Source organism: Polypterus senegalus, chromosome 17, assembly GCF_016835505.1.
Source record: "Polypterus senegalus isolate Bchr_013 chromosome 17, ASM1683550v1, whole genome shotgun sequence".
In the NCBI taxonomy this organism is placed as follows: domain Eukaryota; kingdom Metazoa; phylum Chordata; class Cladistia; order Polypteriformes; family Polypteridae; genus Polypterus; species Polypterus senegalus.
The window spans coordinates 82,258,734-82,286,671 of record NC_053170.1 but is presented as its reverse complement, the minus strand read 5'-3'; the positions used below and the strand labels follow the sequence as shown (position 1 = coordinate 82,286,671).

The window sequence follows — 27,938 nt, the reverse complement described above, 5'->3', positions numbered from 1 at the left end:
GGACCCCATTACCTGCTGTGAAAACCCCGCTTATATTCTTGTAGATACTTCCCATCTTTTAATGGCGACTTGTTGTGTGCCTCGTTAGTATTGCTCGGCAAGTTACTTACTTTGTTGTCACTTGAATACCCCCCAGTTAGAATTGTCACAATTCTAGCATAACACATCCCCACCATTCAGCCACCAGAGCCAAACTGACCAATCAGATTGCTCAAAGGGACTAGACACACACACACACACACACACACACATAGTGGCTTTTTATTATATAGCGGAAACACCGATCAGCCCCAACATTAAAAGCACTGACAGGTGAAGTGAATAACTTTGGTTATCTCATTACAATGGCCCCTGGCAATGGGGTGGGATATGTGTAAGGATCTCTGCAACTTTGACAAGTGCCAAACTCTGATGGCTAGACGACTCTGGTCAGAGGCTCTCCACAATGGCAGGTCTTGTGGGGTGTTCCCAGTTATTCCCTACCTAAAGTGGTCCAAAGAAGGACAACTGGTGAACCAGCAACAGTGTCATGGACACCCAAGGCTCATTGATGCATGTAGGGAGTGAAGGCTTGCCTGTCTGGGCAGATCCCATAGAAGAGCTACTGTAACACAATTTGCTGAAAACCGTAATGCTGGCCTTGAGAGAAAGGTGTAAGAAGACACAGTGCATCCATGTTGACTCCTGCCCAATACTGAAAGTGCCAAGAATGGGCATGTTAGCATCAGAACTGGAAGAAGGTGGCCTGGTCTGATGGATCACATTTTCTTTTAGATCATGTGGATGGCCAGGTTTGGGTGCTTGATTTAACTGAAGAACAAATGGCACCAGGATGCACTATGTGAAGAAGGCAAGCAAATGAGAGGCAGTGTGATGATCTTGGTTCCTAGTATTCGTGTGGATGTTACTTTGAACACATACCACCTACCTAAAGATTACTGCAGACCACATCCACTCTTTCATGGTACTGGCATTTCCTGATGGTCTCTTTCAGCAGGATAGCGCAAATAGTTTGAAGAACATGACAAAGAGTTCAAGGTGTTGACTTGGCCTTCCAAATTCCCCAGACCACAATCGGATTGAGCATCTGTGGGATGTGCTGGAAAAACAAGTCTGATCCATGGAGACTCCACCTTACGGTTTAAAAGACTTTAAAGATCTACTGCTAACGTCTCAGCATCAGATGCAACGCAACACTTTCATGGATTTTGTGACATCCATGCCTTTAATCCAGAGTTGTTTTGGTGGCACAAGGGGGCCTTCACAATTTTAGACAGGCAGTTTTAATGTTATGGCTGATCAGTGTATTCGTAAGCACCATGAAGCATCCTGGGTTGAAATATAGCATCATGTTGTCCATGTGGAGCTTGCATGTTCACCCCTTATCTCTTTGAACCTTCAGCTGGGTAATTGGGATTAACTGGGAGGTTTCCAAATTGGCCCCATTGCAGGTGTGGGTGTGTGCGATGAACTGGTGCCCTGTCCAGCCACCACTGCCACCCTCATTTGGAGCAACAGGACTTAAAATGTATGTATTTTTGGGTGATGCCTTTGCCCCCTGCTTTACTACAGGAGTCCGGAGAAGACTTAGTGACTTGCAGTAAAGGCTTGCATTTCATTCATTCCGAACAGATGCGGCACGGTCCATGATCTCATGTAGCACGGAGCCTGAACTGTTAACAGGAGGCCCACGCCTTCACGGGGGGCCCAGACTGCATATTTGGGACATTAAACTTCAGTCCCAGGACGGCGGCTCCAGACTCTTAGCTCATCCCAAACGTGCGCCTTAGACCCTCGGGATTTGAGTCATTGCCACGTGCGCAGCCCGCCGTCACACTTGAGGCAATTAAAGCTTGCGAAACCTCAGAGACTTCAGCGTTTTCAGTTGGTGCTTCTCGTTTATGTTAATGGCGCTATATGAATGAGATCGCAGCTGCCTGACTGCTTGTCTGTGCTGTGTAGACGAGATGGGATGTGACGGGGCGGAGCGAAGCGAAGCGGGTGACTCGCCCGGTCAAGTGCCTTGTTAGCGAGTAGTTCAGTGCGGATGGGGGAACAGGCGGACGGAGAATTTGGGACGCCGGTCCTCGGGGACTTCGATGACCCACTGCGGTCGGGCCGGCGGTGTGTCGTAACCCTGAGTGCCCGTGAGATGAGCGTCCAGCGCTCGGGCTATCAGTCTCGGGAGGTCATGCAGCTCGTGGACTGCATTGGCTGTCAGGTTACTGGCCACGAACTGTCGGTCTATTTCTACCCGTTTGGCAAAAGCTGGCCGCAACCCGGGACAGCACGACAGAGGCTGGTACTCAGGTTCAAGGCTGAGAACGACGAGATGGCACAACGCTGGGCATGGATGGTGAGAGAGCGAAGCAGACATGAGCTGCCGGCGCAGGACGGTCAGTATATCGGGGGTCTGGCTGGGCGCTGATTCTGGGTGAGATGTGGAAGCAGCGCGACGTCCACATCGGTGTTTGCGGTGTAGCAGCATGGCGTGACTGCATGTCGGCCCCTTTGGATTCGGTTTATGACCCGATCCTGGGCTGGGCTCCGAAATTCCGAACTTAATGGAGCCATCCGTATGGCTCCATGAACAACTTAGTTCACCTGTTTCAACTACGGACGCAAAACTGCATTTCGTATCCAGCTCAACTAAACAAACAGGAAAGTTCAAAAACCTCTTCTTCCCCAAATTCCGTCTCCGCACCTACTGTCGCAAGCCCCGCAGCGTAAGACCGGTATCCCCAACGCCGATCTCGTCCCAAAGTCGCAGTCTGTCACTCAGACTTCCAATATTAGCGATCAATATCGGAACTTTCAGAAGAAATTTAAAATATTTATATCAAATATGAAGAATCCTTTGCTGGATTTCACAAAGCCGATTGATTTTTTTAATACCGAAAACCACCATCACGCTTTGATTTTGATGATCAATAAGTGCTCAAACACTAAACCCCTTTTGCGTGACCGCGAAGCCTCAGGCTCATTTTTTTAAACTGTGGCTCACCCGTCCAGACCGGCTCAGATGTCACCGGTTTAGCCGGTCTGTCCTGTCTGTCAGTAGCGTACATGTAGCTTGTCGCTGGATCTGGACAGTCAATCTCGGGTGCCACTATTCAAGAACCTGGGAAATACCCGAGGCGATTTCCCGAATTAACAGTGGACTCCACTTAGTTATTCATCCATCCCAGAAAAAGCTTTATTCAGAGTAGATGTAGTGATCCGGACCCCACGGCATTGGGCAGAATCTGCTCTGGACGGGTTGCCAGGCTGTCGCAGCTCATACACGTATCGCAGGCTGATAATTAACCGAACGAATGCACGAACCAAGGCTGTGGGTGTGTGTGAAAACTGGAACATTTAATGAAAAAAACATTGCAAATATGAAACGCAACCGTGGTTGATCAGCGAATCAAACACACACAACAAGTCAGCTGATGACATGCGCCCATATTTGACTTTTTACCTGCGGTCATTCTTAGGACTTGCACGCTTGATGAGCAGCATACGCCCAACGAATACGTCACTAGTCCTCGCCACACCCCTTCACTCACAGTGCAGCCAGCGCTAAGTTTATTTGCTGAACAGTTTGGAAGGATTTTGTTAACAAAAATCATTGATACATAAAGCACACTCAATATTTCTGATACAGAAAAGCACGGTCAGAGCATGCGCTACTACTCTGCCTGTATATTAAAACATCCGTACAAAACTTCAACTTGATTAAATTTAAATGTATACCTATAACTCTGATTCATTTATTGACACTTGTTTGCAAGCTAAGTGCTTACCTAAATCTGTTCCTTAATATCTGTCACTAAACGACCGAAGCACGCTACATCGACATTTTTCTTTTTTAAGTTTCCATGAGCTGCTTCTTTCCTGGTTCATCCAGAAAGAGGCTGTTACTTCCTAGAAAAACACTCTTTGTTATGTGTGTTTTTAATATCAGCGCTTTACGAGCGTTACCATTGATTACAATGGAACAAGCGTTTGACTGAAAATGCTCGAAATCTGCTGCATGCAGGAAATTTCTAAACAGTTCGCTGGTAAAACGCGGAGGTGTGAATAGTTTCATTGGAAATAATGACACATAACTTTATAAGCGGGTTAGGAGCGTTCGGGTACAAACGTTTAGGTGTTAATGGACTCTAATTGAAGCTTCGAGTGCAGCCTCCCCGCCTTTATAATGGTGCGTCCCGCATTCACCTTGGAAACCGACAAGAGCAAGCGGGCGTGGTTATGACGATTAACGGACCGCCCCCTAAATCTCTTTTTACGGATCCACGTTGTGCAACTCGGTCGTTTTTGTCTGACGGGAAACCAGCTGTACTCCTCTCATACGTCTTTTTAAAGAATTTAATGACGAAAAAGACAAATTGCAAATCATACTGAGTGAGCTGTTAGCACTTTCAGTTCAATTCATTCTTACTCAGCACTCAGTGCTGGCCGGTGTATGTGTGCAAAAACAAACATGTACAGTAAATACATTTGTTGTAAACGAAAAAAAACATTCTTTGGAAATCAAATAGTGTAATTTGAAACATAAGGGTCATTCTCTTAATAAGCAGTTTATGATTACATTGTGCATACCAGTGAAGTCCAAGGAGGGGACAGGAAAAGAAGGGCAAACTGAGACGCACTCTGTTTCTAGAAAAATGTCATCGCTCCTTGTACCCGTGTCTGCTTGACTTGCTCGTTTATCCTGTCTCATGGATCCGGTATCTTTGGTTGTTAAATGCAAGCTTGCATGAGGTTTCAAAATGTGCCAGTGAGGTAAATTGGTAGTTCTGAACTGGCTGTGTGAGGGCAAGTTAGTATGTGAATGGGCACTGCCATAGACTGGCACCTGGACCACGGTTGGTTCCTGCCCATTGCTCATTGGAAAGTGTTTGTCAGCTTATACACTCTTGAAAATAAAGGTTCTAGGGTGGTTCTCCAGAGCGATGTTCTTTGTTTCCCAAAAGAAAGAACCTTTATTTATTTAGATCAATGGCTCCATACAATAAAAAACAGATTTGTGAAATACCAACAAGTCATGATTTTGAAAAGACTCTTAAGAGTCCTTAAGGACTCATAATCCAGTAATGCAGGCTATGTCCAAATTGTCTTAATCTGGTAAATTGTCCTGCAGCCTACCATACATTGAAGATTTTTTTTTTCTATGTATTAGGACGTCTTTCAAAGCACAAAGAACCAATTTCATATGCATAGAGCCCATTCCAGAATGAAATGATGGTTTGTCAAGCAAGGGTTCTATGAGGAACCACACAACCCAGTAAAGAACCAAAAAGTGTCATTAAAGAACCAGTGTTTTTAAGAATGTAGATTCATTACTGTTATCCATCTATCCGTCTTCCACAACCACTTCACCCCTAGCAGTGTTGTGGTAGAGCCGTTGAGTCCATCTCGACAAGCTTCAGGTTTGAGGCAGGGACCATCCCTGGAACAGGGTACCATTCCAAAGTGTACAGAAATTCTGACTTGCATGTACTAATCAACATGAAACATGCTGCCACACTCGGGTGCCATGACCAGTGAGTAGAACTACGTTACCTCGAAACATCCTTACCTTAAACGACCAACCTGCTTCAAAACTCCAATCTGGATTAAGCAGATTTCAAGTTCAAGCGCATATTTGTTGTCCAGTTTACAGAGTGCTGTGACAGTCTGACTTGGATGGATGACCAACATGGTAGGCTCAAAAGAGAAATTAAAAAATGAAAATGGGAGACTGGCCAGCCTTTGTGATTGCTTTGCATGTAAATGTTTTTTTTTTTTTTGTTTTTTTTTCCTCCAGTCAACCAACCTTATATATACCGTAGCTCCTTTCCTTGATTAACATGATTCCAGTGTGCTCTACGCTACAGAGGTGTAGCACAATTTTCCCCCATTTAATTCAGTTTATGGCCAGGGTGGAGCCGACTTCAGCAGTGTCAGGCCTGAGGAAGGAGAACCTACCTTGAATTATACTAAATTCTCCGAGCCCCTTAATCCACTTCTGATTCCTAATTAACAGTGAGAAGACCATCACAGGGCTGTGGCACAATTACTTACATTCACTTTTAAAGGCCGAATAAGTGGCTCCCATAAATCAATGTTGCATTACTTGACTATTTCAGCTATTTTCAGTGACAGACTTCACTTACTAGTCGTGTAGTGTGGCACACACAGCAACTCCAACCAGTCTGAAACCCCCCTCTCCTGACAAAATCAAACTAGTCAAACTATGGGTGGGCTCTGTGTCCATGTGAGAACTGACAGTTCAAACCATATAATGCAGGCATGAGGAATAATGTATGATATTTGCTTGAACCTCGAAAACATACAACTGAATGGAAAGAAAAGGGAATGAGGTTGTGATTGAACTCTCCATACCTGGAAAGCAGTCCAGGCTTCATCGGGTAGCATGTTATTGACTGTCAGAATGCAGTGAGCATGCGATAGTTGTGTTGTATAAATTTGCGAATTTCCCCTTGGGATTAATAAAGTATGTATCTATCTATCTATAGTGCCTTTCATATTTTATCTATCTATCTATCTAGTTTGGAAATGTCAAACTGTACTGGAAAGTCATCATGTAGATACAAAATTTGACATCCCCTGCAACAGCAAGTCGTGTAATCTGACAGCCTCAGGTGGTGAGATCATCAAGTTTGACATACCCACTGACTAGAGGTCGTGTAATATGACGCCAGCTTTAATGTCACATCACACTACTCGGCTTCTTTCAGTGATTTTCAGTCATACACTTCATTTACGTGATCTCAGCGAGTAGAGGCAGTCATGTAGTTTGGCATCCCCTGCAATGCAATTTGACAAAATGCAGCAGACAGTAAATAGAAGAATTAATGCTGTAAATTCCACATGAACTAACTACAAATGCAGAGCTCCAAATCAGACAATTTGAAGAAAATTAGCTACCTGAGTTATGGCATAACCCTAAACTTTCATCTTAATCAATTGTATAAAATAAAAATATATAATCTGGTCATGGTCAGACAGAAATGCAAGTTTTGTGGCTGAATTACATTTGGAGGTAAGTAATACTCGTTTAATACATTTAGCCAACAGCCGTGTCACATTTTTCTGTTCAGTCCGATTGGAAATTCATGTGAACGCACTGAAGTGGGACGGTGAAGCAGCACAAGTTAGTGCGTGAGAGCAGCAATAAGTGAATTTGTGTTTAGCGGATCGTATTAGCTGTTAGGTCTTGAAATCGAACTCGTTCTGAGCACCTCAGTTAATTCTACGACCTTATTCTGTTAGACTTGTTCCCATACAGACCCCCAGACTGATGTTTACTCGCCTATGGTAACCTTATTTGTAAGTCACTTTGGATAAAGGCGTTCGCTATGCAAATCAATGAAAATGTCAGTTGTAGGTGTGCATGGACTCTGTGTGCGGGAGAGATGATCACCAACGAAGTCCAACGCGTGTAATGCAGCTGTAGAAGTGTACATTTTGGGCCTCGCAAATTGAAGAGAGACTCATCTGACTGATGTCTCCTGTTTTGTGTGTCACAAAAGAAAGGGGGAAATGAAGAAAAAAAAAACCAAGTTAGGCAATATATGGTGTAACATTCAGGTGTGTTCCATGACTTAGTTAACTGATATCAAAGTTGGAGTGTTTCACATTTTTTATTTACATCACCCAAGAGTCAGATATTACATTATTGTTTATTAAATAGTTTTGTAACAATGAGTCATTTTCAAAAGTCATAGCGATAACAGAATGCAATTTCTAGCAGGCGACATTAAATACGTGCTTTTTAACAGCACTTTACAGTGGAGTTAAAAGCAGAACACAAATAGGCGTATGGCGGCTCAATGGCTTTCATACACCGCAGACTGCAATTCAAGTGACGTGACAATGGCATCGATTAATGTGTGGAAGTGGTAAAGGATCTGTGACTAACTGTTGTTCAGTTTTCATAAACGTAACATTTTTTTTAAAGTATACCCAATAGAGCAGGGGTCCCCAACTCCGGTCCTGGAGGGCCCCAGTGGCTGAAGGTTTTCATTCTAACCCTTTTTCTTAATTAGTGACCTGTTTTTGCTCATAATTAACTTCTATTGAATTCATTTTAACCAACTCGCTCTCGAAGAATTAGACCCCTTAATTGTTTCTTTTTCCTTAATTAGTTGCCAAACAATAATAAGATACAAAATGAGCCAAAACATGACCAACAAAGTGTGTCCATCATACAATATCTGAAAATAAAGAAAGATGATGAAGGTCTCGAGGATGTTGATCTGCTCAGGTCCTCAAAACATTTTAACAGTGCTCTTAGAAAAAAGAAAATCAACAATCTTAGAAATGTATGCCTTTGCATAATGAGAGCAGCAACAAGCCATGGAATTAAAAAAACGAGTTTAATTAACGACAAGAATCCGCACCTAATTAAGCAAATGGTTGGCATGAAATTGGTTGGTGTTTGAGGCCCTGACTTAGTTGGTCTTAGTTGGCTCACTCACTTCACATTTCATTTCTGTTTAAGGAAAGAAATGAAGCAATTCAGAGAGAACAATGAACAAATTCAGGGGAAACAATCTTAAAAAAAACAAGTCAATTGAAATTGATTCAAAAGAAGTTAATTAGCAGCAAAAACTGTGCACTAATTAAGAAAAGGGTTAGAATGAAAACCTGCAGCCACTGGGGCCCTCCAGGACTGGAGCTGGGGACCCCTGCGATAGAGTATTAACCAGTAATTAGCAACTGCAAAATTTCTATTAATACAAAATCAACAATACTAGCACAAAAAAAGTATCAGTGCTACCTAATGACAGGAGGAAAGGAACTGAAATAAGTTTCCCATCTAGCAATTAATACTAGTTTAAACAGAGAAAACAATTAAGTACCTAAATAAGTAAGAACTTGAAAAGGAACTAATTCACTGTATAACGGATCTACGAATGGTACACGATGGGCAAGAAGATCAGAGGCTTGCCACATTTCTCTCTGTACTAGCCAACCCGCGGTGTAGTATACGCCGCATGATCAGGCCGCTTTTTAAATGATTTTTAAGCACAGAGGAAAAAAATAAACATTTGAAAAATCCGTAATTTAATAAACCACCAAGAAAAGTAACAATGCACACTACGAACCAACCTACAATTGTCCGTGACTGAAAACCGGAGGAGCGCCGTCGCGCCTTCTCCTTCCAAAGCGAAGGACGGGGTTGAACGGCGCTCGTTCAGTACGCACTGCCCGCTTATGTGCCCGCCCCCAACTCCCTACCTGAGTCGCTTTCGTCTGTGTACAGTCCACACGCACCTGTGAGTCACGTTGATTGGTAATTTTCCAAACACCGCCTCAGTCGGTTTCCACGCTGCTTTTATATATATAATCCACCAAGTCACCCGACCATGGGGGGCTTTACAAAGGGCAGGGACGTAATCAGTGCGAGCGTATGACCCGCACGTACTGGGAATTTCTCGTTCGTGGGGAACAATTGGAAGCCACGGTCTCCATCACGAATGGGGTTCAACGGCTTACCCGCACCGGGTAGACACACGTTGATCCATTCAGTGTAGCGCGCGTGCAGTACCGGACATACAAGTGCATCACAGGCCTGTTAATGCTCAATCTCACGTGGCTGAAAGCCACTTGTCTCTCTAAGAATTAGGACGCCGACCGCTGTTGGGTCGTGTAACTATTTAGCAGGCGGGAGTCTCGTTCGTTTTTGAAAATAACCAGCCAAATCGCTCCACCAACTAAGAACTGCCATGCACCACCACCCACAGAATCGAGAAAGAGCTATCAATCTGTCAATCCTGTGCGTGTCCGGGCCGGGTGAGGTTTCCTGTGTTGAGTCAAATGAAGCGAAAGGCTCCACACCTGGTGGTGCCCTTCTGTCAATTCCTTTAAGTTTCAGCTTTGTAACCATACTCCCCCCTGAACCCAAAGACTTTGGTTACCCGGTTGGCTGCCCGGCAGGTCATGGGAATGACGCCCGGATCGCCTGTTGCGGGGCCTGCATTGGTGAAGCAGGTGAGACGGTAATGAAACAGAGGCACAGGGCTTATTGGTTTTTAAAGACTGCTTCCTTCATTGGGTTTTAACCAATGCACGGAACGAACCAACACACAATCGTCCGTCGGCGCTCAGGGTGGAACGGAGAGAGAGGAGAAGGACGTCCACTCCGCTCCCTCCGTCATGCTAGTGTGCTGATTTCTCGTTCAGTATACACTGCCTGCTCATGTGCCCACCTCCAACTCGTCACTTCGAGTTGTCGTTGTCGTCTTTGTACAGTCCAGATGCACCTGTGACTCACGTAGACTTTTCATTGCTCTGTGCGGTTTTGGCTGCCTTTCTATATATAATCCACCAAGACACCTATTCACGGTAGTAGCGAGGGGGGTGTGTACAAAGTGCAGGAGTATCTAAGAAGACGCATGTTTGTCGTGGATGCGAATTGCTGTATATAGCGTGTAAAACAGTTTGCTATGGTGCACACGGTTGTGCGTCGTAACCGAAAACTCATTTTTTAAAGACTGCTCACTTCATTGTGTTTTAACCTCAGTTGTAAAGGAATGTTTTAGGATCCCTTGAGATACCCCTCGCAAACAGTTTTACGAGAAAGATGGCGACTCACCTCCTGTGCGTGTCCATGCCGTCAAATGAAGCGAAAGGCTCCACACCTGGTGGTGCCCTTCTGTCAATTCCTTTAAGTTTCAGCTTTGTAACCATACTCCCCTGAACCCAAAGACTTTGGTTACCGGTTGGCTGCCCGCAGGTCATGGGAATGACGCCGGATCGCCTGTTGCGGGCCTGCATTGGTGAAGCAGGTGAGGCGGTAATGAAACAGAGGCACAGGGCTTATTGGTTTTAAAGACTGCTTCCTTCATTGGGTTTTAACCAATGCACGGAACGAACCAACACACAATCGCGTGCGGCGCTCAGGGTGGAACGGGAGAAGAGGAGAAGGACGCCCACTCTATGAACAGTCAAGTGTGCTGATTTCTCGTTCAGTATACACTGCCTGCTCATGTGCCCACCTCCAACTCGTCACCGAGTTGTCGTTGTCGCCTTTGTACAGTCCAGATGCACCTGTGACTCACGTGCGACTTTTCATTGCTTCCAGCGGTTTTGGCTGCCTTTCTATATATAATCCACCAAGACACCTATTCACGTAGTAGCGAGGGGTGTGCAAACAGTTTTACACGGCGCATATGGCGACTCACCTCCGCGAGAAACATGCCTCTATGAACAGTCAAGGTGGGTCGGAGCTGCATGTGACCTTTTCGACAGACGAACATAAATGACGCCGGTTTTTCTGTGTCGTCGCGTCCGAGTTGGTGGGCGTGGCTCTGTGAGTTGTCGTCGTATCCAATGGTCTTGGAGTTGGTGGGCGTGGCTCCTTCCTGCGTGCGCCATAGGTGTCTCACTTGTCGCCGGCTTAGTGAATCCACGCCCCTTCCGGCATGCTTTCCATGGTTGTCTTGCCTTAGTGAATTATATATATAGATATCTGGGCCTTAAAGATCAGGGGCTTGAGCCACTGAAGACCCCCACCCCCCGACGCCACTGTCCATTTTTGTCCTGTAGGACAGCCGCGCCTTCCCCGTGTTATTAATTCATTCAAACACCGTTCAGCTGCATATTGATATTGTCGGTTCTTTACAATAATAATCTGCACATAGTATTTGTTCAGTGACCACAATATTGCTTTTCCCTTTCATTTATTTCCAGAGAAGTGACTTTTTGTCCTCTTTTAGTTTACTTACCTAAAGCAACAGGAGAAGCCGCGGTTTGTCCACACGCGCTCTGCCCGCCATTTGACTCACTTGCATTGGGCTTCCGAGCAGCTGTCAGACCAGTAAAAGACGAACATATGTAAAATATACAAGTTCAAGCAACCGCGCTCAGGGTAAACGTTAAACTATAGACAAATTCCTAGTCAAAATCGTACAGAACGTTTCTCCGTTTTAAAATGGACTGATCAACGAGGGGCCAAGCTGTTTCATGCAGGTGTACAGATTGAAACTTCCGCGATTAACGCCTTATGAGTATGACACCGTACTGTGCGTACAATAGACATAGAATTACTAGACGCCGCATGACCAGCAGCATCGGACGTCAACGTCGCCGCCATACTGCGAGTGGCACTGCTGTGGAGGGAAGTAATGGATAAAGATGCCTTACGCATGTGCTGCTTGGGCTTATACAAACCGCTGTACGCTCCAAACCAGATCCCGGGGGATTACATTTCATAGGTAAGGCTGAAATTGTTTTGGTTATATTTGGCCATTAGAAAATCCCGTTTTATAATCTTAACTTTAGCTATGAAAAGCTATGCATTTATGTGCTCATGTGAGCCTCCAAACAACGTTTTGGCTAACGTACTTTAGTCACTAACTATGTAGATTGTTGACAGCTGTTAACATTTCTCAAACTTTGAAGGTTTCCCAAAGAAATCCACCTCAGGAAGCAGTGGGAGGTCGCCCATAAACGGGATTTTGAGAAAGCTGTCCTGTGATGTGTGCCGTGCTAGTTTGGTAACAGATGCTGTACCAGCATCATATGATCAAAGCTACCACTCGCTCACATTAAAAAACAAAGGAGGTCTGATGATTCCTTCTGAGGGTCCAGTCAAGGTGGTCAAAGTAGCTGAGCGTGTTATCCGACAGTCGACATTAGGGCAAGCTGTCAGCGTATCTTTGATCAATCAGTTTGTTCAGGCTGAGATTGGTTCAGATGATGTGTTTTTTCTCACGGAGCACATTGAGGAAACACAGTTTGAAATTCCATCCATCCATCCATTTTCTAACCCGCTGAATCCGAATAGGGTCACGGGGGTCTGCTGGAGCCAATCCCAGCCAACACAGGGCACAAGGCAGGAACCAATCCTGGGCAGGGTGCCAACCCACCGCAGGACACACACAAACATACCCACACACTAGGGCCAATTTAGAATCGCCAATCCACCTAACCAGCATATCTTTGGATTGTGGGAGGAAACCGGAGCGCCCGGAGGAAACCCACGCAGACACGGGGAGAACATGCAAACTCCACGCAGGGAGGACCCGGAAGTGAACCCGGGTCTCCTAACTGCGAGGCAGCAGCGCTACCACTGCGCCACCGTGCCACCCCAGTTTGAAACTGACAACCATCATTTCATGCTCATGTCTTTAGTTGTGTCTGACTTCCACAAACTAAGGCTGCACCACTTTGACAGACTGAATACTCTCAAAATGCAGAGTGGCAACACACGGAAAAAGCTGTGTAAGACATTTCTGATTCAAGGACTTTAGATCCTATTCTGTATATATTTATGTAATCACATTGCGTGTGTGTGTGTGTGAGAGAGACAGAGATTGAGAGAGGAATGAGTGACATGTTTTCAGAAATTATTGAGCCAATTTGGATACAATAAAATTGTTTCTTTTTATCATTGAGTGTATCATTTCACTGTTAAAAGAAAGACCAGACTGCCAGTTGCAGTCTTACTATTTTGACGTTCAGACATTGGTCAAGTTTTCGTCTCAATAATAAATAATAATAATAATACATTTAATTTAATAGGCGCCTTTCTTAGCACTGAAGGTCACCTTACAATAAAATTAAACACCATTAGTAAAATTAAAACAAGAGAATGATAAATCAAAAAGCAATAATTAGCAAACAAACAAAGATAACTGGCAGTAACAGTGCATAATTCACAATTGGCATCCCAGTTTGAAAAGATAAGTTTTGAGGGTTATTTTAAAATGTATTATTGAATCGAGCTGACGTATATGAGAGGGAAGAGATTTCCCGAGTTGAGGAACACTAAGAGACGCTCGAGCTCCCATAGCACAGAGTCTGATGTGCGGTACAGAAAGTAGAGCTGCAGATGAGGATCTGAGTGAGCGAGAGGAGTGCAAGTCTGTAGGAGATCAGTGAGGTTGTGGAGAGCTTTAAATGTTAAGAGCGGTATTTAGTATTGTATTCTGTAGTTAACAGTGAGCCAGTGAAACTGAGAGAGAATAGGTGTGATATGTTCAGTGGATTTAGAACAGCAGGTTATTATCCTGGCAGTAGAATTTTGAATAAATTGTAAGTGATGGATACATTTTTGTTGGATGACAGAATAGCATTACAGTAATCTATACGTGAGGTGACTCGGGCATTAAGCAATACTTCAGTACTGTGTTGCGTAAGAACAGGACGGAGTCCAGAAATGTTTCGGAGATGGAAGAAGGCACTCTGAGAAATGTTACTTATATGGGAGGAATTATTTAATAATAATAATTATTATTATTGTTATTTAATAATTGCCATTATTAGTGTATAAATGGATATAAATAATTGCATTTTAATGATTCACTAAAATCTGTTGTATGTAAACGATGCTGTTTTAGACATTATTGGTTTTTCATCCTGTATTTCATACCTGTATTAGTTTAAATGGCACTTTTGCCACTCGCAATATGGAGGATACGCTGACGTATCGTGTTGACTGGGCAACACAGTGAATGCGGCGTCCACCCATATATGTCTATGGTGTGTACCTGTAAATCAACCGGGCAGCGGCACATGCTCAGGAAGCGCGCTATTGGCTGTCAGTACTCCCGATACTTTGGAAACATGAGACTGGGCTGGCCAGCTGTCGAGCCTTTTTCATACTTCTGCATTTTTATTCTTCCTCTTCTCTTGAGGTTATCCTAATTATTTGAAGAATCACGGAACAATGTCTTCTGTAATAGTTCCTCTGTGTTCAAATTCTAAACATAAACATCCTCACCCGAGTTTCATAAGCTTTTCTACTGATTGAAAACTCGTAAAGATGATAGCTCCAAAAAGTCAAAAGAGATAAATGAACACTACTTCATAGGGAAAAGCGGTATTCTTACAGGTACAAGAGTTTAGATGCTAAAGTCCCCTTCTTGAAGTAATGGTGGCTTCTCAGTCTTTTTAGACAGGGCTCAGTCACTGGCACAGAGCTGGGCTTGGCAGAGTGGATCTCGGCTTTCAGCTCACCAAAGAGAGAGTGGCTCACCAGCTTTTGAAGGGAGGTTCTGTACAAGAGGTGACTGCAGCTACTTTGAAAGGAACCTCTGGTGGCTGATCAGAGTCCCTTCCATTTACATAAGCAGTGCCTGCTCATAGGCAGTTATGGTGGCTTGTCAAAGTATTCACTTACCATGAAAGTCATCATGTTGTTCTGCATGACTAAAGATTTCTATACATATTTATCCATTCAGTATTTTTAATGTGAACTCTTATGCTGTAACAATGCAATTTCCAAAGTCAAAATAAACCATGTAGATATTTAATTGAAGAAGAAAAACTCCAAAGTTAGTGTTTGTTTTAAGTATTCAAGCCCTCCACCTTAATATTTTGTCGAGAAGCCTTTTGCTGCAATAACACTTTTCATTCTTTTAGGGTAAGCAGGTCCCAGTTTTGCACATTGCTCAGGAGTGATTTCTTCCCCATTCTTCTCTCTAAAGTGGTGGGAAGGCGCCCCTGAACAGCAGTTTTCAAACCGCGCCACAAAAGTTAAGATCAGGGCTTTGACTTGGCCATTCCAAAATATTCCCCTTTCTGTTTCTGAGCCATTCCAGTGTCGCTTTGGCATTATGCTGAGAGTTCTTGTCGTGTTGAAAGACGAATCTTCTCCCGAGCCGTAGATTCTTTTTTTTTTTTTTTTTTTTTTTTTATTTATTAATTTTATTACAATCAATACATAGCAATCAAGTTTTACAAAAAAAATTATGTTAAGAACAGATCGATCCCCACCCTGAGAGAGAGCAAGCCAAACGTGTAAAATTTAAGGCTTGTAAAAATACCTAAATTAATAAATTCTCTGTGCTTTATAAACTTATTTTAAAATATTACTGATTAGATCCTGCCATGTTTTGAAAAAAGTCTGCACAGATCCTCTAACTGAGTATTTGATTTTTTCCAATTTTAAATAATATAACACATCAGTTTCCCACTGACTTAAAAGAGGAGAGTTTGGGTTCTTCCAGTTTATCAGAATAAGTCTGCGTGCCAACAGTGTAGTGAATGCAATCACAATTTGTTTGTCCTTCTCCACTTTAAGCCCTCTGGAAGAACCCCAAACACAGCTGTTAATGGGTTAGGAGGGATTGTGAGTCCAAGACTGTCTGAGAGGTAATTCAAAATTTTTGTCCAGAATAATGTTAATTTGGAGCAGGCCCAGAACATGTGACCTAGTGAGGCTGGGACTTGGTTGCAGCGTTCACAGGTTGGATCGTGTCCTGGAAACATTTTGGAGAGTTTTAGTCGAGACAGATGTGCTCGATATATAATTTTAAGTTGTATAATTGTATGCTTTGCGCATATGGAGCTCGAGTGAATTCTCTGCATTGCTACTTTCCACTCCTTTTCTGATATATTAATTGAGAGGTCATTTTCCCAGTGTCCTCTTGGATCTTTGAAAGGAAGGGATTGTAAAATGATTTTATATATTGTAGAGATGGAGTCTAATTCCTCAAAATTGAGCAATATTTTTTCCAGCGTGGATGAGGGTGCAAGATGAGGAAAATCTGGAAGGTTCTGTTTAACAAAGTTCCTGATTTGAAGATAGTGAAAGAAATGTGTAGCTGGAATGTTAAATTTGGACTGTAATTGTTCATAGGATGCAAAGACGTTGTCTATATAAAGATCTCTAAGCAAGTTAATTCCAAATTTTTCCAGATATTAAAAACTGCATATGTTTGTGAAGGTTGAAAGAGGTGGTTCTCTTGCAGGGGTGCCACAGAAAGAAGCTTCTCCGTCTTAAAATGCTTTCTACATTGGTTCCAGATTCTAAGTGAGTGGAGCACAATTGGGTTATTTGTATATTGCCGATAACGTGTGTTTATTGGAGCACAGAGCAAGGAATACAAAGAAGTACTGCAGGATTTAACTTCTATTGCGGTCCAAGCCTGTGTATGTTTTTCTATTTGTGTCCAGGTTCTTATCGCCTGTATATTTGCCCAGTAATAAAACTGGAAGTTAGGTAGAGCCATGCCGCCTTCTGCCTTTTGTCTTTGTAGGGTCGCTCTTTTGATGCGTGGATGTTTAGAATTCCAAATAAATGAGGTTATTGTTGAATCTAATTGCTTAAAGAACGATTTATTAATGTATATTGGAATGTTTTGAAATAAAAAAAGGAGCTTAGGAAGAATATTCATCTTAACAGTGTTAATTCTTCCAGCTAGTGTGAGATGAAGGGTTGACCATCTATGCAAGTCTTGTTTAATTTTTTCCATGCAGACGACGAAATTTTGTTGATATAGAACTTTATGTTTACTTGTGAGCCGTAGATTCACAGAAGATTGGAACAAATTAATGCACATCTTCCATACATGCTTTAATATGGGCCTTCTTAAGGCATGACTTCGTTCTTGTTCCCCTACCATAGAAGCCTGTTTTATGCAGAGCTCTTGGATTTGTGGACCCCTGTACCATCACAGAGCATTGCAGACTTCTGAAAGTGATGGCCGGACTTTTAGTTGCCTCTCCCACCATTCGATGTCTTGCTCTGAGGTTTAGTTTTGAGGGACGGCTTGTTCTAGTAAGAGTCTGGGTGCCATGAGGAACCTACCACTTTCTGATGATGGATCCAACAGTGCTTGATGGGACATTCAGACTCTTTTTTTGCAGTCATTTCCTGCCTTGTGCATTTCAATTACTTTGTTTCTCACGTCAGCAGAAGGCTCCATTGTCTTCATTTTTGCAGTGATTGTCCAACAAAGACTATGACCCTTACAAAGGAGGCTTTTTATATCCACAGAGAAAGTAAGTACCTCATTATGTTTAATTATGACTTTCACCTTTGTGTTGTTTGTGATGAATTTGTCACTTGTGTAAACCTGGAGCTTCCAAAGTACAGAGTAGGAAGTATTCATCAAGAGTAGGAAAACTGTCCTATCTGGCTCAGAGATCTCAGAGTGATGCACATTTGGTCTTACTCTTAGGATTAACACCAATAGTATTTTATCCATTTTTCCTAACTTGGGAAACTTCTCCTAACAACACCAGAATTTATGAGAGCTTGTAAGGTGCCGTAACACACTAGGGGCTGCCAGAAGATTGCGTTCAGACAGAGATCAGCAGGCACATCCCAGGAAAGGCAGAATGTTTTGGAAATGCTGGTCAAAAGTGATCTTCCAGAAAGTATAATGATTGGACAGAGATTGGTTAAATGTCACGTGATCGCTACATCTACATGGAGAAGCCAGGCACTGTCACCCAAAATAACCATGTTGGTAATGTTACGTTTTTTTTGGCCACAGGGAAAATGCAGCTTTGCAGTGGCCATGGTTTAAGTGTGTCAAACCTGAGCATTTGAATGTCATTTCAATGTGTGCACAGTTTTATACTTTTCTCATTCACTCCATATGAGGTGATGTTAAAGCATGCTGCCTTTAATGTAAATGGCTTGTTTTCCTGGAGTTGTTGTTGGCACACATATCAAGATCACAGGCCCAAGTGCAGATGACCACATGTAAGACAATCACAAGTTGTGTCATAGTACCAACGCACAGGCGGTTATGGACGCCCTGAAGGGATATTCTATCCTGAAAACAGGCGGAGCTGAATGAGTGATTGACAGCAGAATATTACATGGGAATGTTGTGCGCTGCTTTTCATAATATACGCGTTAGTCTTTACAAGGCATGGACGTTCAAGTAGGCAGGTGGAGACTTCTGCAGTATCAGATAAATAGAACCTCGCAGAAGATAAGGGGGGATCATCATCATGACACGCAATTCTAGAAGACAACAAGGAACACAAATGATCAGAAGGACTTTAAGGTGTGCAGGCCACATCAACTGAATACTGGGGTTTACCCTCTGATGGGATACGAGGGGAAAAATGGTGCTCATTAAAATAGGGGAGTGGGGTGACATTTTCTGCTATTTTGACGTTGCTGATCATTAATATGATTGTATTTTAAATATGTGATTCTTTAAGAGTGGTCCTAGGCCTCTAAGAGCTACTCCCAGAAGGTTACAAATGTCAGATTTCAAGCAGAAGCATGTGAGGTATTGCTTTAGACTATTTCAAGGTCAGGGATTAAGAATACAATGTTATTTTTGATCATCTGCTAGGGTTGTAGCCCTCCATGGACCTCTAGAAGAGGGAATGTTCTCCCCCGTGTCTGTGTGAATTTGCTTCAGGTGCTCCTCTCCAGGCAGAGGAGTAGCTTCAGTGACAGACTTTTGTCACTGTCCTGTTCCACTGACAGACTGAGCAGATCGTTCCTCCCCCACACTATGCGACTCTTCAATTCCACCCGGGGGAGTAAATGCGAACATTAATTTTATTTTAATTCTTTTCATTTTTATTACTATTTAATTTCATATTGTTTCTTTGTATCAGTATACTGCTGCTGGATTATGTGAATTTCCCCTTGGGATTAATAAAGTATCTATCTATCTATCTATCTATCTATCTATCTATCTATCTATCTATCTATCTATCTATCTATCTATCTATCTATCTATCTATCTATTTCCCTTTCACTGTCCAAAGACACGCAGGTTAGGTGAACTGGCCCATGTGTGTGTTCACCCTGCCATGGACTGGTGCCCTTTCTGGATTTATTCCTGCCTTGCACCCAGTGCTTGCTGGGATAGGACTCCAGCAACCCCCTACATGACCCTGATCTAGATTAAATGGGTTAGAAAATGGTATAAAAATTTAAATTACAATTAAGAATATTTTGACTTGAAACATTTTCATGGAAGCACACATTTTAATATTTCAAATATTTGATGCAACTATTCTTGTTTCTTATGTACTTCTACTTCGTGATGGCAGTTATTACATTTCTTATGGACACCCTGCATTAGGGCAGCTTATGCTAATTCAGACTTTTTATTATTAAGTTTGCAGTGAAGCCTTGCGTTAGTATCAGTAAAATTACCAAAGTGTCATCATAATTTCAAAGGAAACTATAAAAGGTCTTCATTAAGTGCCATTTTGTGGTTTGGCTTCCCATCACACTGTGACATCTCTCATTGTCAAACATGGCCTGTTACTCCTAGCTGGGCATGCGTGTAGGATGCTTCCTGACTACTTCTCATCTACTGCTCGGACAAATTCTTATCCTGGTTAAACTTTGGATTGTATTGAATTTGGGCACATATACTCATCCATATCATTCCCTGTTACGTTTACAGAGAAGTTCTATGAAAGCATTTTTTTTTATTAGACTTTTAGGAGTAGCTCTGAGTCGCCTGAGGGCCCTAATCAGTCATTGTTCTATCTGGGTGGTGTTGGGTAAAATGGCACCTGACTAGCCTTTAGGTTTCTATTTTTTAAGTTGTAATGTCCGACTGCACAAAACATCTTGCTGGTCAGAGGGGGTAAAGCCAATGGCTAGGTACATAGCTAAAACTAGACTTCTGCCATTCTGCTTTCTTTTTTCCATCTATATCTATGCACATAAATTTATATAATGTGTATTTCATGAGGCAGCATGGTGGCACAGTGATAGCAGAGCTTCCTTGCAATAAGGAGACCAGAGTTCATGTCTGAAGTCCTCACTTTTCGAAGTTTGCATGTTCTTGCCGTGTGTACATGTTTTTCTTCTGGGTGCTCCCACAGTCCAAAGACATGCAAGTCTATTAGTGGGTGGTGCAGTGGTTAAGGCTTTAGACTTCAAAGCCTGAGTTTGTGGGTTCAAATCCCACTACTGACATTGTGTGACCATGAATGAGCAAGTCACTTGACCTGCCTGTATTCTAATTGGAAAAACAAAAGAAATGGAGCTAATTGTATCATGAATGTTGTAAGCCACCTTGGATAAAGGCGTCCGTCCGCCAGATAAGTAAGCGTGTGTTTGTCTGCCCTGTGATAGACTGGCACCCTGTCCAGGGTTTGTTCCTACTGCGTGCCCTATGCTAACTTGGATAGGCTCCAACACCCTGCGACCCTGTTCAGGACTAAGTGAGTTACACAATGACTGACTGTATTTTGTGTACGGCTTGGCATTCACCTTACATTTTTAGGCACATTTAATTCAAGTCTGGCTGTGTTCCATGTTGATTATCACATACATGTAAGAATTTCCCTGTCCTCTACATGCGCCAGTAATGACTCTGGTAAACTTTCAAAATGAGCTGAACCAGACATCATTAAGACCGTTCTGTGCCTCACTGATTCTGCATCTTTCAACGGCGGCCGCCTGCACCTCATTTGTGTTTACGAACATCTTTTCTTTTTTGCTTTTAATGCCTCTGCCTTTCATTATGTACAGTGCTACTAATGAGATGAGCAAGAAGTGGAAGTGCCAATTTCATTTTAAAGTAAGAAGACTAAAAAGGAGCCTGAGCTGTAAGCTGCACTAAGCAGATGGAGAGGAAAGCTGAAGACCTTTTTTCTTATTGAAGAGCCTGACATGTTAATAACATGAAGTGTGGAGGAAACAGACACCAGTGAAAATGAGATGAAGTTTTGGAAAATGTGCCCAAGCTACTGATTAGATTAGATTAGTTAAACTTTGTTTTAATCCCAAGGGGACATTTAAATGCATTTAGCAGCAGAAACATAAAGAAAGATATAAACACACAGGGCAAAGAATACAATCAGCCAATAGCTGAAGGAGTGAATGAATGTTGTGCAGAAATAGCTAAATTATTTGCAATTCTTGATCGTAAGAAGTGGCGGATTATAACTGAGAATAGTTTGGATCTAGAAGGCCAGAACTGGGAGGGAACTGGGAGGGAACTCCAAAAAACTCAATGTCTTGTATAATTAGTGTGATATATGGCCGGTCGTTCATCCCGGCCAATACCCCCACGCTGCCAGGTGGAGACCTCCCTGCAGCATGGAGGTTGCCCCGAGTTCCAGCAGGGCATCATGGACATTGGAGTGTTTATTCACAGCCCTGCTGGATACCATGGGGGCTGCTAGAGAATGCTGCAGGGAGGAACAAAGAGTATCTGCCTTGCACCCCGGAAGTACGTCCGAGTCACATGGACAAGAGGAATGACGTGCTTCCGGGTTGAAGGAGTTTTTATCTGACCCGGAAGTGTTACCAGTCACATGGATGGAGACAGAAGAAACACTTCCGGGTCAAGGGCTATAAAGGATTGTGGGAAATCCTCAGACGACGAGCTGAGCTGGGTGGAAGGGTGGCAACACGTCTGAGAGAGGAGGATTGATTATTGTGTATTGTTTATGAGTATTGTGGAGAGGAGGGTGCTTTGTGAACATATTTGTTTTAATAAAGTCAACTATTGGACTTTTACCTGGTGTCTGACGTATTGTCCGAGTTTTCAAGTGGACGATAGCACCCTCTATCTGTCACATTAGATATCAGGACGAGTCGAATGGTATGTCATACTGTGGGAGTTTTCTCATACCAGTGAATCAGGAGGTACCAGACATAAAAAAAAAAATCTGAAGTGCTTTCATCATTTGTATGCACATAATGTCACGTTACGTCTCCATCGTACACTCACTGGCCACTTTATTAGGTTCACCTGTTCAACTGCTTGTTAACACAAATATCTGATCAGCCAATCACTTGACAGCAACTCAATGCATTGTGGCCTGTAGACATTGTCAAGATGATCTGCTGAAGTTCAAACCGAGTATCAGAATGGGAAAGAGAGGGGACTGAAGTGACTTTGAACGTGGCCTGGTTGTTAGTGCCAGATAAGGCTGCTCTGAGTGTTTCAGAAACTGCTCATCTACTAGGATTTTCACACACAACCATTTTTAAGGTTGACAGAAAATGGTCAGAAAAAGGGAAAATGTCCAGTGAGCAGCAGTTCTTTGGGCAAAAATGCCTTTGTGATGCCAGAGGTCAGAGGAAAATGTCCAGACTGGTTTGAGCTGATAAAAAGGCAACAGTAACTGAAATGACCACTCATTACAACCGAGGTATGAAGAAGAGCATCTCTGAACACACAACATGTCGAACCTTGAAGCAGATGGGCTACAGCAGCAGGAGACCCCAACGGAACCACCCCTGCCAACTAAGAACGGGCAACTGAGGCCGTAATTTCCACAGGCTCAACAAAATTGGACAACAGAAGATTAGAAAACATCGCCTGGTCTGACGAGTCTCGATTTCTGCTTCGAATGGTAAAATCTAAATTTGGTGTCAACAACATGAAAGCATGGATCCATCCTGCCTTGTATCATCAGCTCAGGTTGGTGGTGGTGTAATGGTGTGGGGGATATTTTCTTGGCACACTTTGGCCCCTTAGTACCAACTGGGTATCATTTACATGCCACAGCCTACCTCAGTATTATTGCTGACCATGGTCATCCCTTTATGACCGCAGTGTACCCATCTTCTGATTGCTACTTCCAGCAGGATACTTCAAATCATCTCAAACTGGTTTCTTAAACATGCTAATGAGTTCACTGGACTCAAATGGCATCCACAGTCAAAAGATGTCAATCCAATAGAGCACCTTTGGGATGTGGTGGAATAGGAGATTAACATCATTCGTGTACAGCCGACAAATCTGCAGCAACTGCAAGGTGCTATCATGTCAATATGGACCCACATCCCTGAGGAATGTTTCTAGTACCTTGTTGAATCAATGCCATGAAGAATATGACAGTTCTGATACTACCAAGGTGTACTTGATAAAGTGGCCAGTGAGTGTATAATCCACAGTTCAAGTTGGCCAGTTGTACTCTGACATCATCCCAAAAACAGGCATTTCTGATAAAATATTCAATAGACTGTAGCTGCGGACCTCCAGAGTGCCACTCCATTGAGGGGTTTGTCACTTTATATTAAACATCAGTGATGGTTACACTATGGTTAAGATCAGGGTTGGACAAGTAAACCAAGTAACAAAATCTGCAATGCACTTGGCTGTCCAGTGGAGCTATTGAATCATGGGGGTCTGCAGCTGGGCACATCTCAAAATATTGTTAAATAAACCATCTCCAGAAAACAAAAACTGAATTGTGACCGACAGTTAAACCTCCCCTAATCTGCACATCAAGAGTGATGCACACAGGTGGGAGTCTTCTCAATGTGATGGGCACAATGTGGGCACTGGAGATTCCAACTATAATATTCTGTCCTTCCCATCCTTTGATCCCTAGCTGGCGCTTGGTTTAGGTAGTTTCCTAAGCCCATACACTGCTGTTGGAGCCAATGGTTGACAGATTTAGTTTACGAGACGTTTCCATGCTTAGCGGTCCACGGCCACTGTTCTGGCATCATCAAAGGTGATTCGTTGATTCTTTATGTCTTCTTCGACCTGTTTGGCCCACGTTTTCTTTGGTACTATTCGCTGGACTCTCCACTGCATAGGTTGCTTTCACCAGAGGAGTGTGTGGAGTAGCCAGCTGTTTTCCACTCTACAAACGTTGCTGAGCCATCATAATTGTCATTTCTGAATCTGCTCCTCAACTGTCGGCTGGTGTTCTCATTTGCGTCAAGTATCCTCATTTCAAAGGCGGTCTGGAAGCGAGACTCATAAAATCTGGCATAGGCAGTGCATTTAGAAGACCTCCAATTTGGTAATGTCTGATCTGAGTTGTGTCCAAGTTTCCACTCCATAGAGGAGAATCAGTAGGAATAGGGTCCAGAAGGGCACATCTTGCCTCTGCTGGAAATGTTGGTTTGCTTCCACAGGAACCACTTGGAGGAAGCGAATGCAGCAGTTGCGTGACCAATTTGTGTGTGGACCTCTGCTGTGGACGCTACTTTCTTCTCTTGTACCAACAAGCCCATGTATTTGAATTCTTGAACTTGCTCAATCTGGGTGCCATTCATTTGAACGATAACTGGCGATTCGTTTGTTGTCGGCACTTTTGTCTTGTGTTTTTAATATTGTGTAGTAAAAGGTCTAAATCCAGCACACGTGGGATTCAAGATAAACTAAATGGACGGGGCAGTAAATACACAACATCAAATAGCAACGTGAAATTCACCCGAAATGTCTACTACCCAATTGTCTGGAAGCTCATCACCATAGGACCTCCGCAGAGCTTGACCTGCCATCTTCTATAGTGTTCCCTAGAGAAAACGTGTCCTTTCTGGAGTATGCAAAGTGGCACATCATTTTTATGTTATCTTCTTGTTATGAGATAATAGCCATTCACATCAAAGATGGGTTGGCACAAAGCACTTAGCTATCTCAAATGTGTACAAAAAACATGGCTCTTCTTGACGCTCCATGATGATTTTTCTCCAGAAAAATTTTAGACACCTGACCAAAAGCCGCAAGTCTTGGAAAGGGTTATTGCTGAAGGGAAACATATCATGTTTTTTTTTTCTCTCTTTGTAGAATATCTGATACGACCTTTATGAATGCCAACAAATCACCGGAGTTCGCACACTTGTTACAGCGAACAGCACAACCTGCCTGCTGGTGAACATTAGGTTGTGTAATCCTGGAGAGGTTTACAGACTGTCTTAAGACAGATTGATAGTTAAAGTGCCTTCAGCCCCCTTTAACTTTTTACACATTTTGTTGTGTTGCAGCTTTATACTAAAATCATTCACATTATTTTTTTTCCCTCGTCAGAAAATGTTTTAATACCTCCGAATGCCAAAGTAAAAACCAGATTTTATAGATTTTTGAAAATGCATTTAAAATAGACCTGACATATTACATGGACCCTTTATTCAGAACTTATTTGAAACCCCTTTGGCAGCGATTCCAGCCTAGAGTCTCCTTGGGTCTGATGCAACCAGATTTTCTGCCATTCCTCTCTGCAGCTCCTCTCAAGTTCTGTTAGGTTAGATGGTGATTTCAAAGATGTCCAGTTGGGTTCAAGTCCAACTAAACATGAAAATTAAACGCATGAAGTTAATAGCAAGATCCTCCAAGATTTTCATGAAAATTGTAAAATTCTCAATGGTACTGATAAAAGTACAGCCCATCAAATTCTTTCATCTTAATGGTGGATCGTGTGCTCTAGCCCACCATTGCAAAATAAGGGGAAGTGCACTTAAGACTGGAACCAGGATGCACTTCTTTTATCAAAGAGTTGTTCCAGATTACTACAAACTACTGCGGTATGGAGTTGAAGCAGAAACCTTGACAGCCTTTAAGAAGAATCAGAAGGAGATATTAGGACAACTGAGCAAATAAGCCTAATGAACTGAATGCTCTTCTCTCGTTTGACAAATGTCTTATGTTGTAAATTCTCTGTTGTCTACTCAGGATTCTTTTGAAGCCCACTACCCCTTAAGCAAGAAAAGATTCAATGACAATGACTGCCCACTAATCTGGTGCTTTGTGTTTGTCAACAGGCTGCCGTTATGGACTTCTGCCACAGGTCTGCCGGGCACTGGTACTGGTGAACCCTCAAGGTGGTAGTGGACAAGCAGTGAGCATCTTCCACAACCAGGTGAAGAAAATGCTGATGGAGGCAGACATTCAGTACACCCTGCTGGTCACTGGTAGGTGAGCAAACCTGGGGGTCAATAAACATGTCGGCAGATTAGCAGTCATTCATATACTCTTTGTTTTCAGACAAGCAGAACCACGCTAGGGACCTCATGAGAACAGCTGAACTGTCCCAATGGGATATTGTGGTGATCCTTTCGGGCGATGGCCTCATCTTTGAGGTGAGTTTCTGTACCATCTGATGCCTCAGGCTTTTACTATATGCCAATAAACTAAAATTTCTTCAATAATCATGTCTGCAGGTAATCAATGGGCTGATGGAGAGAGCAGATTGGTGTGATGCAATCCAGAAGCCGCTGGCCATCCTTCCAGGAGGTTCTGGGAATGCACTGGCTTCATCTATTAACAACTATAGCAGGTATGTGGTCTCTGAGCTGGGCGGTGTGGTCTGGAGGGCACTGATGTTCCTCTGAATACCTGTTTTCATTCTCTCCAAGGTTCCCTCCTGTGACTGGTAACCACCTCCTGCTAAACTGCACCTTCCTCCTGTGCAAGGGCCTGATCTCCCCAATGGATCTAATGTCAGTGACCACAGCATCTGGCCACCGCCTCTTCTCCTTCCTCAGCGTGTCCTGGGGCTTTGTGTCAGATGTAGACATAGAGAGTGAGCGGCTCCGTCCCATTGGTGGAGCCCGCTTTACACTGGGTACATTATGGCGCCTGGCATCCCTCAGGGTTTATCAGGGTAAGGTGGCCTACCTCTCCTTAGAAGCAAAGACAGACAGCAGCCCTAACTCACAGCAATTTACCACTGGTACAAATGGGCCAAAGGACACTCTACTAGTGCCACTGGATCAACCTGTGCCCAGCCACTGGACATTGGTAGAGGATGAGGAGTTGGTGCTGGTACTTGCCGCTTGCCAAACGCATCTTGGGGAGGACTTCATATGTGCACCAGCCGCTTTGCTCAGTGATGGTATTATCCACCTGATAGTGGTAAAGGCAGGCATCTCTCGGTCTGCCCTTTTGAGTCTCTTTTTGGCTATGGAGAAAGGTACCCATTTGCAGGTCCAGAGCCCACATGTGTTGTACATTCAAACTCGAGCCTTCCGCCTGGTACCTCACTCAACAAAAGGCTATATGACTGTGGACGGGGAGCGAGTGGAGTGTGGCCCAATCCAGGCACAGGTCCACCATCAGCTTGGCCGGGTCATTTCTGGGTAGAGTCACCAACCTATCGTTACTTGAATGGACAAGGGAAAATGGAATCTGATGGTTCACCAAGGACTACATGAAAAAAATGGCTTCCTAATTAGAAGACACACTGAGGTCAGATCTTCAATGCCTGACACTGGTATGATTGTTGGCTTGCAATGGAACTCAAGTGGATTGAAGAATGGGGAGAACCTAAATTCTAGTTACGCAGAGGAGACTGGCTACCGGCCACCTGCCACCATGGCCAGTGTTGGCCAGAAAGAGTTTAGGGTGAATGGTGATAAAAGGGTGGTCCTGGGAAATGCCAAAGGCAAATCTAGCACCTTCCAACCAGTTTGATCTTGTCAAGGAACAATGCACCAATAAACCATATACCCTAAGCGCTGCATTTTATTTGTCTCACTCTTCATTGTCATTTTTGTCCAGGCTTGCATTACCCTATACCAG

The 27,938-nt window shown here is 43.3% G+C and overlaps 1 protein-coding gene across 1 annotated transcript; it reads left to right on the top strand.

Moving 5' to 3' along the window:
- Positions 1 to 1,858: 1,858 nt before the first annotated feature.
- Positions 1,859 to 27,879, top strand: LOC120517074 (sphingosine kinase 1). The gene is made up of 5 exons (XM_039739155.1): positions 1,859 to 2,396; positions 26,180 to 26,329; positions 26,403 to 26,497; positions 26,579 to 26,694; positions 26,774 to 27,879. Exons 1-5 carry the CDS (start codon positions 2,048 to 2,050, stop codon positions 27,498 to 27,500), a joined length of 1,437 nt encoding a protein of 478 aa, XP_039595089.1. The 5' UTR covers positions 1,859 to 2,047; the 3' UTR covers positions 27,501 to 27,879.
- The last annotated feature ends 59 nt before the right edge of the window (positions 27,880 to 27,938 follow it).

Excerpts from the sequence above, each read along its gene's own strand:
- LOC120517074 (XM_039739155.1), top strand. The coding sequence starts at position 2,048 with ATGGGGGAACAGGCGGACGGAGAATTTGGGACGCCGGTCCTCGGGGAC. Across the intron at positions 26,330-26,402 it reads GTACACCCTGCTGGTCACTG|ACAAGCAGAACCACGCTAGG; the intron begins GTAGGTGAGCAA and ends CTTTGTTTTCAG. Across the intron at positions 26,498-26,578 it reads GCGATGGCCTCATCTTTGAG|GTAATCAATGGGCTGATGGA; the intron begins GTGAGTTTCTGT and ends TCATGTCTGCAG.